The 11,599-nt window shown below is 40.9% G+C and overlaps 1 protein-coding gene across 2 annotated transcripts; it reads left to right on the forward strand.

Annotated features, from left to right (window-relative positions):
- The first annotated feature begins 128 nt into the window (after positions 1-128).
- Positions 129-11,254, forward strand: CASP3 (caspase 3). 2 transcript variants are annotated; one of them, XM_068186968.1, is made up of 8 exons: positions 129-248; positions 4,568-4,704; positions 5,785-5,877; positions 6,727-6,851; positions 7,351-7,479; positions 9,028-9,203; positions 9,709-9,826; positions 10,792-11,254. In XM_068186968.1, exons 3-8 carry the CDS (start codon positions 5,804-5,806, stop codon positions 11,016-11,018), a joined length of 849 nt encoding a protein of 282 aa, XP_068043069.1. In that variant the 5' UTR covers positions 129-248; positions 4,568-4,704; positions 5,785-5,803; the 3' UTR covers positions 11,019-11,254. The 2 variants fall into 2 exon arrangements, with proteins under 2 accessions (XP_068043069.1, XP_068043070.1); XM_068186969.1 differs by having other exon boundaries at positions 199-239.
- The last annotated feature ends 345 nt before the right edge of the window (positions 11,255-11,599 follow it).

Raw genomic sequence — 11,599 nt, forward strand, 5'->3', positions numbered from 1 at the left:
CGCTCCCGCCGGCACCGACTCACCGCGGGCGCCCGCTCCCCGCCGCCATTGGTGCGGGCCGCCCGCCCTGCGCGGGGCGGGGCGCCAGGCGGGCCGGGCGCCGGCGGGGCTTTCTCCGCGCTGGGCAGCGCTCGGCTCGGGAGAGCGCAGCGAGCCGGGGCGCCAGGCGAGCCGGGCTTTCTCCGCGCTGGGCAGCGCTCGGCTCGGGAGAGCGCAGGTCGGAGCGCAGCGAGCCGGCCGTGAAGCCGGTGAGTGGCAGTGGCGCCGGGATGCGGGTGCGGCGGCGGAGCCGAACAAAGCGTGGGGGGGGTGGGGGTGGACCAGGCTGTGTCTCTCCAGGTCCGCGTGGCCGCCAGCGTTTCTCCCGGAGGAAGTCGGCTGCGGGGAGCAGGAGGGGAGCTGCGTTTCGCCCGGGGCGGGCATGGCTGAGAGCGCCGCTCCCCCGGCTGCCCGCGGGGCTCCCGGCCCCGCAGGCCCGGCGGTCGGTCGGGGCTGGGAGCGGAGCAGCCCCGGCGGTCGGTCGGTGCTGGGAGCGGAGCAGCCCCGGCGGTCGGTCGGTGCTGGGAGCGGAGCAGCCCCGGCGGTCGGTCGGTGCTGGGAGCGGAGCAGCCCCGGCGGTCGGTCGGTGCTGGGAGCGGAGCAGCCCCGGCGGTCGGTCGGTGCTGGGAGCGGAGCAGCCCCGGCGGTCGGTCGGTGCTGGGAGCGGAGCAGCCCCGGCGGTCGGTCGGTGCTGGGAGCGGACCAGCCCCGGCCTTGCCCGCGGGCCAGGCGGGAGAGAGCCCGCGGTGCCATCCCAGCTCCCGCCGCCTCCCCCTGCCCGGGGGCAGAACGCGGGGCCTCGCGTATTAGCTTTCCAGAAGCTTAAGGCAGCTGGTTTGTTCCCTTTCAGCCTGTCTTTGTGGAGAAGCTGTCAAAACAGAGGGCAGAGGGAAGGGGGGAAAAAAAGGCGCTGTAATTGTGAGCTGCTCGCTGGTGACCCCTCGGGAGACCATTAACCGGAAACACGGGCTCGGGAGCTGTGTTCGGGTCTTCCGAAACAAAGCGTGCTAAACCTCGTGTGTACTGACGAAAAGCACTGGCAGGCACTGGCACTGTGGCTAACTTTTGCTAGCATGCAACACGTGTGTTGGTAGCATGCCCGGCGGGTGTTGTGTCCTGTCTGTTCCCTGCTGGGCTGAAGGGTAGGGCCGGCCATCTATCGTCTGTCACCCTGTAACTCAGAGTTCTCTCCTTCAGGTAGCTGCTTGCCGGGCGGTAGGTTTCTAACCTTCCTGTTAAGGAGCCTGATGTGGCTGTTGCTTATAGCAGTGGTGATGTGATTAATAGCTACAGGTGAATTAATAACTCCAAGGTCCCTTCTACACTTGGAGTAATTTCAGCTGATTTTACAGCTTCATGCTGAGTACCTAAAATTCTGTTTGTTTTGGAAGATCAGAATGCTGGCCCAGTGTCTGGGCTTTTCAGCAACTACATCCAGACCAGAAGCAATGGGAAGAGCTGTCTCAGTATGGGCCTGCTTCTGTCTGTGGTAGCAGTATTTATTAGGGGGATAGTGTCTCACAGAAAATGTAATGCTATATTTCAAATGCTTTTCGTTTTTTCATATAGTCTGCTTCTATATCTTCCTTCTCTTACTAGTCAGATAATTATTGTTTAGCATTGTACATTGTAGATGGGAAAATTCTTAATTTGCATGTCTGCATTAGTATCGTGATATGTCATGTATATGTTCATGTACAAAAAATACCTTCTTTGAATGCTTGACGTTTTCTCTTGCAGTCATGTGATGTGGAAACTGCCCTTTTATTGTCTTTAAGAAAATGTTTTACATTGCTGATGTCTGTTTAGAACATGTGTTTTAGTAGTGCTATACTCATTGCTTTGTAGCAACAGATATATACTGAACATGTGTTGTCTCCTGTGGTTTGCATATTTTAGGATCCAGTTGGTGACTAAAGACAGTTCAGTTATTTGCTTTCTCCCATCTCAGAAGCTTTGGTATTATTTTTATCACTATACCATTCATTTCTATTGTTGGCTCTCATTTCAAATAAATATTGCTTTAAAAAGAAAAACCTGGTGGTTCTTATGGCAGTGGTGACACATGATGATGTGAATTTATTTTCATTAGGTCCAGGTAGAATAAGTAAATCCAGGCTGGAATAGAGTCAAATGTTGTTTTATTTATTGTTTTCCTATCAAAATAAAAGCATTGGAATAACTGCATTTATGTAGGGAAAAAATATTTTTGCTCTTATTGCTGTACAGAGACACATTGGTCTTTTTTTGGTAGCTTGTAGAGCACAGCTTTGAACCTTTTTGAGCCACTTTATTTCTTACTACTTAGTATATGTAAAGATCATTGTAGCATCACCTTTATATTCTCTGTCTCATGTTTTTTTTTTTATTGTATTTTTTTCAGCCACACCATTATAAAATAAGCTTCCTAAAATCTACAGAATATATTTTGCTAGATTATAAAAATGCTGTTGCTATTTTTAAGAATTTGTTGTTTATGTTTCCTTACAGTTGAAACCTTGTTTTACCTAAGCTTTCAGAGAAAATAATATCACAGAGCAGAATAAAAATTTGTAATAAATTTTTAAAGCACTGCCATGATTTCTTCTCCCCCTCACCAGGATGAGATCATCCTCCACAGGGAAATGCATGGCGTCACTACATTACCTAAAGCAAGATGAGGCAATTCTTAGTGGCCTGTTAGAATCAGCAGCATCCTCCAGAGAGCATTGTGAGCCTGCTTTAGAGCACAAAATTCCCTGCTGATTCCAACACGCATTTGAGTGCCTAGCAACAAAAGAGATATCTCTTTGTGGGTGTCTTTCTTTCTTTGAAGAAGTGCAGGTGACCTGGTGCCTGAGGGTGCTCAGGAATTGATGGATATTAAAAGTGACAGATTCAGTTCTGAAGATGAACCATGTGCATTTCAAATACTTAACATGTTATAACCAGTTTTTCTAGATAATCCCTATAGCTTCGGTAAAGTCTCTCAGACAAGCTCCAGTTGTGATGAAGTAGAGTGCAGGAAGCTCTAACGCTTCATTGAACAATTGTAACTGTAGGTTGTGAACTAGGCTTGCAGAGACCTTGGTGAGAAGTATTTTTATGATACAGTATTGCAAGTTGTGTTTTAAATTTTTCAGAAAGAAACAAGTATAGTTTGTTGGAATTGTAGGTTTTGCTAGCTACTTCTTCCAATTTCATTGTTTCTTTGGTGCTGGATCAAGAACAACAGTTTTACAGCTTTAAAATTTAAGGTTGCTGAAGGGTCAAGGAGATAAGTCTTATTTTAAGGTCACTTAAATGTTGAAGATCTCTCTTAGTGTTTGCATCCTGCCTTAACATTTCTGTTGTAAGAAGCGTTCCGTGCTCGCAGGGGTCTGCAGTTTGCTTAGTTAAGGCTGCTGCTGCTCAGCAGTTTGGTTGGAGCATACCTGATGTGAACCCGGGAGAGCCTAATAAGCCACTTACCCTCCCTCGAGATTCCAGGGGTTCATCTGTTGGCCAGAGAGTGTTAGCTTTCCCTGTACTTTGGCTGAGTCTTTCTTCAAGTAGCTCTTGGTAGGTGGCTCATCTGATAAACAGGAGCTGGCCACAGCTTATGGAGGCACATATTTGCTAGTTTACACTCTCTCCTTTCATGGACTTGCAGCGCAGGCACTGCAGAACTTCACAGTGCCAAGCAGCTGGGATGAACACCTGGGGTTTAGCAGAAGTTGATTTCTGTGCTGACACGGCTACTCTGCTCTCAGTGCACCTGCTAGTTGGTTTTGATTAAATAGAGTTGGCACATGATGCTGGGCTTTTTTATATGGTGTGGCTGTTTATTACTATTGAGAGACAAAGAACAGATGAAGGAAGTTAACCATTTCCCTGTCTCTCTTATTAATCCCAGCCACGTTGAAGGGTTTGGGTTGTGCTTGTGCACCTAGTTCTTCTCCAGGAGAAGGTATGAGTGGCATCAGAACGGTAGGTCAGTCTGCTTGGATGTTTTCCTACAAATTTTGCTCAGGCTGAGAGCTCAGAAAAGGTGAGAACCAAACCCAAGGATATTGTAGTAGGGATGGTTAAAAAAGTCATAGAAACTCTTGAAGCTGGGCTGTGCTGGAGCAGGAGAACTTAGAGCATCCTTGTCAATGAAAGCTGTTCTTTCCAATTGCTGGGGATCAGAAGCTCTGCTCTTCGGTTAGAGCTGGGTGCACACACGAGCTGTCACTGTAGACTAGACTTTGCTGGCAGTGCTAATGTTCCCTGCTCCCTAGGGCATTGGATCACTGTTAGGCCACAGGTCATAGGTATTTGAATTGCCCTTTGGAGTTGCTTGCCTTTTTCTTCCCACAGAGTACTTTTAATGAATTAGACTTTGAAGTTTGGATTAATGAATCCAGATCAAGATGCTAGGCAGTCAAGTTCAGCATTGTAGATTTAGTTGCTACCTTATGATACTGTATTTAAAGTAAATTTCTAAAATAAAATTATAAAATATATTTTAGACATTTTATTTCTAAAACACTAAGCTTATTTAATACTTTGGTGATTTGATTTTCAGGAAATTTCCTGTTTGCTGCATTACATAATACAGTTGTCAAGTTTGGAATAATTTGGTGAAGAAGAAGATTTAATTACATCAGTGCTCTGAAATAATATTCAGAGTGAAATTGAAGATCTTTTGAAGCCACTAAAAATGTAAGTAAATGTCTTTCTAGAAATAAGATGGTTATACGTAACCAAATTAGTGCTTCTGATGCATCAGTAATTGTTGCCACAAAAATGTGTTTGTGTTGTACTAACAAGAGTACAGACACAAAGCTGAGACTTAATATGATAATGATAATAATAATAATATCATGATGTTAGATGGCAAATATAGTTTGCCCCAAAGAACTTAAGCCTTAAATAAGAATCTTCATCATATCTGGCCAGCAAATCTTGCTACTTGGTCTGGTTACTTATACCTTCTTATTTACCATAAATATATCTGCTAAAGTAAGTTTTTGCAAAATTCTTGCCTTGTTTGACCTTCTTGAGGTCTCGGCACTTCTAAACATTTATTATTTTGTCCTGTTTGGTGGTTTAAATTTATGTTGCATAATTTTCTGAATAGTTTTCAGAAACTTCAGTTTAAGGTAACTTTTGGTACTATGTTACATGAGTATACACCAAGTAACCAAGGTGGAGGTTTAATGCTTTTAAATTGATTTCTGATTTGGTATCCATTATCATTTATTGGCCTGTGTTCTCATAAAATTAAATAGCCCACAGCATAGAGTTCATTTCATCAACTGATTTAAGTTGTATTGTTGTGGTTTTATTTCACTACTACTGTAATTGCCTTCATATACACCAGTTAGAATGGGATGCAGTGATGTTTCATTTGAAATGGAATGCAGAGAAATTACTCATTTCTCAAACTGCTGTGACCTGATTTCTAATCTCTGTTAGTCTTTGCACATATTTAATAACTTGTATTGATTTTGGTTCTTCATTTCTAGTGCGTGTGCGGACATTGCAATATTTTAAAGATTATTTTTTATTTGTTTCTCTCTTACCTTGCTTTTTGTAGGTCTTTTGAATTATTTGGTCATAGGGATCTGCAGACTTTTTTCCCAGAGTCTTTTTAGAAAGCAATAATTACTGTTTTTCTTTCAAATATAAAATATGTGTAGAGATTACTCAGAAAGCTTTTGTTTTTTTTGCCTGCTAATATCCTAGGCTAAAGTAGTTCTGTGAACTGTCATAATACTTCTGTTTTCTTGCATTTTCAAGCTGATAATTGAAAGCAATAATGACAGAAATAGGAGATGGACCACATCTGGGGAAAGATCTGGCAGATGCAAAATCTATTACAGGCTTTAAAGGGTAAGTGAGGTACTTTTGGTTTAAGTCTTCAATTTAAGCCTGGTCAGCAGTTTATGTCTAAGGGATTATATGTGCACAATCAATCCTTAATATCACTGAGCTAAGATTTTAAAGTTTAGCATGCTATCAATTACTTAGCAAGAAGCTGTTGTGGCCAAGGATCTCTCAGGATCTCTCAGCCTCAAGGAGGAACTGAGAGAGGCATCCCTGCTCGAGGGGAGATGCTGCTGTGCACCCTGCTGTATGTGGAGTAAGACAAGTCACTTACAGTCATACTTGCATTTGAGCCATATTTTGGGATGGTGCATGCTCAGCCAGCCCTTAGACGTTGAAAAAGACTTACAGCTCTTAGCTATTGTGTTAGCTGTCTCCCCAGATGTCTTCATCCAGATGTAGCCACCATGCTGGTGGCTCTTGCTTAAGCAAAAAAGGAGCACACATCGGCCATATCTTTTTAGGTTTTGAATGTTTTCTTGTGGAAATTCAATGATAATAACTTCTGTTTAGAATTCAGAACAGTTTTGCTTTCTCAGAGCTAACCTTTCCTCCAGGTACATGGATTTCAAAAGATGATAGTAAAAGAGTCAAACTGATTTCTTGTTGCTACAGTAATTGGCATCCTTAAACTAAGTTTTCGTAGTTTTCATGTTCTTCTGTGCAGAGGCATTAAAATTTTAAACACAGTTCTTCCTTTATTCTTTTAATTTCAAATTTTTTGCAAGTTTCACAGAAGATTACTACAAATGCAACCTTACCAGTTTCATAGGGCTTGCTAAAATGGTCTATTGTCATTATTTTGTAAAAAGAGATCAGAAATTAACACCTAAATTTTGTCTGGTTTCTATACAGAAAGAACCTACCTGCTAGCAAGTCTATGGACTCTGGAATTCTGCCAGACTACAGCTACAGAATGGATTATCCAGAGATGGGGGAATGTGTAATAATAAACAATAAGAATTTCCATAGATGTACCGGTACCACTCACAAGTTTTTGACCTTTTTCCTTAATTTAGATAAATTCATGCTGTGTGTTACTCTTCAAAATTAAATATGCAGACCAGTTTTGATTGCACTCTAAATTTAAGTCATGGGTGTGATTCATTTCAGTCCATTCTTCCAAATATGCATAGAGGGAGCACATTAGGGTGTAGCAGTAATGAGGAGGAAAACCGATCTGAAGTATAAGTCTGTCTTACCTTTTAGTCATGATTTCTGTTTTGCAAATTAAATTCTTCTTATGTCCTTAAATAGATAAGTAGATATAAAAATAAGATGCAGATGAATCTGCAATACAGGTACAGAGGGTGGAGATGGTGTGCCCATGTAACAATGCAATTTTGTGTCTGCAACAGTGGATCTGGAATAATGGAGTATTTCAGACTGGTACAGCTATAAACAAGAAAAATAATTTGGCTCCATCAGACCATGTCATCTATTTAATACAAAAAAATAACACATTTCTCTTGTGTATAGGGATGTCGCCCCGTTCAGGTACAGATGCAGATGCTGCAAGTGTCAGAGAAGTTTTTATGAAGTTGGGATATAAAATAAAGATCAACAATGATCTTTCATGTGAGAGCATTTTTAAACTATTGAAAAATGGTGAGTTATTGTATGTTGTGTGTGTCCATTAAGTCAGCCACTGTTTCCAAATACATCTCTAGCACTCACATCTCTCCTTTCTGGGTTCTTTTAGATGATGTTTCACACTTTGTGGTGATGTATTGCTAAGGATGACATGTACATCATAGTTTCTATGTTTATCCATCTTAGCTGTCTCTCCATCTTTTGTGCCATGACTGTTGTCTCCATATCCTTTCTCATCTTCTAAAGAAGGATGGAAAAAAGACTGAAACTTAAATGCAGACTGATTTATATTCTGACCCTGGGATCACTGAAGCTCTGTGAGTTGGAAAGAAAACTGCTAGATGGGGCAGAGGGGTTCTGTGCTTAATGCTTAGTGGTGTGGCCCAAAGAGAGGTTCTGACTGAGGAACCAGCAGTGCAGGTGTGTGGACCGAATTTTCTTTTGGATAAACAACTCAAGTTTTGTTTAACTTGTGAAACAAAACACCCTTCTTTCAAGTGAGAGCTTTATACTACCGTGCCAGTCCTGCTTTCTTTGGACTTGGCTGCATCTCGACCTGTACATTAAATGGTGCCTGGAGGTATCAGTAGCCCTGGAGCACAGGCCATTCTAGTTAACTGTTGGAAGGTTCTCTGCCGTGACTGGGGCTCATGCCCCGTAGTGCTCTCCCAGACTGTTCCAGGTCATCGTTCAACAGTGAAACTGGTTATTCCCAACAGCAGTTAGCCTGCAGCAATCCTGGTCTTGGTTTTTGTGTTTGGTTTTGTTTGGGATTTGTTTGTTTGTTTGTTTGTTTTAATGAAAGTGTTTGCTAACATAGATGTAGCTCTTTAGTGCCAGTGAATATTTATGCCAGAAAATGTTCCCAGACATGGTTAATTCATTCGTATTGTTGCAGCTGGTCTATTGACAATAGCTGAAAATGTGACTCTTTTAAATGCAGTTTTTGTCCATAAATTGTAGAAATGCCTGAGTATACATCACTTGAGCAAAGTTGAAACAATTCATTTCTTCCAGAACAGAAATTTAGTATTTTGTTAAGCACGGAACAGTAAGACTTCAGATTTAGGGACTGTTATTATTTTTCATCTACAAACTCTTGCATCTTTTTGAGTTACCACTCGTAATTTCTTTTGGCTCCTTTCTTTTAACCTTGTTTGTATTTTTTCATAAATTTGAACAAGTCATCCATTCTTTCCCAAAGCCCAGGGTATTCCATCAGTCCAGTCCCAGATCATGAGACTGACCATTATTGCATGGATGAGGTGTATCATTCCGACTTTGAGACACTGTGGGAATACCCTTTTTGTCTCCTTACAGTATTCCTGGCCTAGCTCTGTAGCTGTGTCTTGCAATGGGTAGGGTTGGCCCTTAATTTGGGATTTCCTGCACCCAACCTCCTGAAGTAAAGTAGGCAGGCTTCTTGTGTTCAGAAGTGAAAACTCTTTGGAGGCTTCTAAACATGCTAATTAGTTCTTAAAGACTTCTGTGACCTAGGAAGGATCAAATGTTCCAAATTTCTAGAGAGTACAGGAAGTTCGGCTAATTCTCTTTTCTTTCAAGTTTCTGAAGAAGATCACAGCAAGCGAAGCAGTTTTGTTTGCGTGTTGCTAAGCCATGGCGACGAAGGATTGATCTATGGTACAGATGGGCCTCTTGAGCTGAAAGCACTAACAAGCCTTTTCAGAGGTGACAGGTGCAGAAGTTTAGCAGGAAAACCCAAGCTCTTTTTCATTCAGGTAATGTACAGCTGAACAATGATCATCAGATAGTTCAAAAAAAAATAACCTTTCCCACTAATTATTAGTGCAAAAAGTTAATCCTAATAGATAATCTGAAATAGATTTGAATGTAATTACTGTCAGTAATAAGAGTAAGATTCTCTTCAGATCTGAAGTGGCACAATTTTCCCTGTTAGGTAGGCTGTATTTATAACAACTGGTGTTGCATTAATTCTGTGTATTAAATAAAATCTTAGGTAGTATTTTAATGAGTTTCTGAGTGCACTTTTGAATGAATATCTATCTTACTTACCCAAATTGTGTAGTTGATTTAAACAAATGTTACTACTTTTTTTCTGAGTCTGTTAAATGGAAATGTGACACATAAATTCTTGTTATTTTTGCAGTTTTTTAACCATGATATTATAATTTTTAAAACACAAAATGTCAATGTTTTTATAATGATCACTGCATTTACTTTCCTATTTTAATATTATTTTCCATTCTTCTTTCTACCAAATAGGCTTGTAGAGGGACAGAATTAGATTCTGGCATTGAGACAGACAGTGGATCAGAAGAAACAATGTGTCAGAAAATACCTGTAGAGGCAGACTTCCTGTATGCCTATTCTACAGCTCCAGGTGAGGAACTGTATCCATGTCAGCCTGTACTCGTGCTATAAATTACAACTTGGAGCTGGACCCAGTCAGTGAGTGCTGTCACTTGTATGGAATGTCCTAGTTGTGTCCCCTCACAGGATCTTGCCCTGTCCCAGTCCCTTGTTAGGGAGGCAGCACTGCTCAGCAGTAACCAAAGCACTGGGGTGTTATGAACTCCTGCTCAGCCAGACCCAATACACTCTTTCATGGAAATAAATATTTACTTCCCTCAATCACCTTTTTCAAATTTGACTTGCTTTCTTGTGGAAGTAGTTGGTATTCTCAGTTCCTACGAAACCCCTACCAAACCCTGAATATATCCTTCTCACTAGCAAACCCTCAAATGTTCATCTGCTGGAAATTCAGTTCATTTGAGTTGTGCAAATAACTTACAGCAAGAGGAAAAGATATTATTCTGAGAGAACAAAACAATCAGAATATGCAGAAGTGGATGATAAGTACATCATATTATTTGTCTGTATTTGACTGTATTGCATTGCATCCTTCAGCAAAATTGATAGTGGCAGAGCCCTTCATATGTCATATTTCCACTAGCAGAAGTAGGTTCAATCTTTAATTCTGCACATATTTGTGAAACTAATGACACATAAACCCATTTTCCCTCTATACTGTCACCTCTTCTTTGTATTTGTGTACCCCACGAAAATTAGTAAGTGATTAATGACTAAGATTCCTGCAGCAGAAGATAATTTTCCTGACATTTGATTTTCTTCCTCTTAAGGTTTTCTTAGATTATAAAAGATGAAAAATTTTGAATTGGAATTTATGGAGATTATATAGTCTACATGTTGTTGGTTGGTGGTTTTGAGCTGTTCTTTTAAAACATTGATTGCTACTGGAAACAATGCATTGTTCTCCTACTTGCTGACCTGTCCTGTATCAAAGGCTGCTCCATCTGATCACTTAGACATTGCTGTCTTCCACAGGCTATTACTCTTGGAGGAATTCAGCTGAAGGCTCATGGTTTATTCAGTCACTGTGTAAAATGCTGAAGGAACACGCAAGGAAACTTGAACTCATGCAGATTTTAACGCGTGTCAATCGCAGAGTGGCAGAGTATGAGTCCTGCTCAACTCGACAGGATTTTAATGCAAAGAAACAGATTCCATGTATTGTCTCTATGCTCACCAAAGAATTTTATTTCCCTTCCTAAAATAATTTTTCAGTTCATGTTTTTATCTGCATTTTATATGCAATATTAGTTCAAAATACCACTTTTAAATCTGAATAACTGTTCACTACTGTGTGTGGCACAATGAAGTGTCTCAAAGTTAGCTAGATGTCTGTTGTTAGAGGTAAAACATAGTATGGCTGTGTAGAAATGCAAAGCTGAGTAGCTGAAGCAGATTTGAAAGTAGTGCTCTGAGTATTGCAAAAAATTAGGAAGGGGATACCAAAGAAAGATCAGATAGTTTATTGGAGCTATTTGGTGCTACATTTCACTTTGCTGAAGGGGCAGAGAAAAGAAACAGTTCTTGTAAATATCTTTGGTTTCATATCTTTCAAAGAAGATTCAGAATGTCATTGATGGTAATATGGTAGTAGTGTTGTCACACATTTCTTCTTAACTCAAGTTCTTAAAGGTTAAGTTATAAATTAACCTAAACTCTTTTTACACTTTTGGGCATAAACTGTGGAAAATAGCCATTTCGTATTTTTGCATACAGTTACAAAGCATGTTTAGAGTACAGTCAGTTTTTCATGATAATTCATGATAATTTACTAACTTTGTGT

The sequence above is a fragment of the Anomalospiza imberbis genome, chromosome 4 (genome assembly GCF_031753505.1).
Source record: "Anomalospiza imberbis isolate Cuckoo-Finch-1a 21T00152 chromosome 4, ASM3175350v1, whole genome shotgun sequence".
Lineage (NCBI taxonomy): Eukaryota > Metazoa > Chordata > Aves > Passeriformes > Viduidae > Anomalospiza > Anomalospiza imberbis.

What these genes read in the sequence shown, in the direction of transcription:
- CASP3 (XM_068186968.1), top strand. Translation starts at nt 5,804, where the DNA reads ATGACAGAAATAGGAGATGGACCACATCTGGGGAAAGATCTGGCAGAT. An exon ending in CCAAGCTCTTTTTCATTCAG is followed by an intron (nt 9,204 to 9,708) that starts GTAATGTACAGC and finishes TCTACCAAATAG; the next exon opens with GCTTGTAGAGGGACAGAATT. An exon ending in TGCCTATTCTACAGCTCCAG is followed by an intron (nt 9,827 to 10,791) that starts GTGAGGAACTGT and finishes TGTCTTCCACAG; the next exon opens with GCTATTACTCTTGGAGGAAT.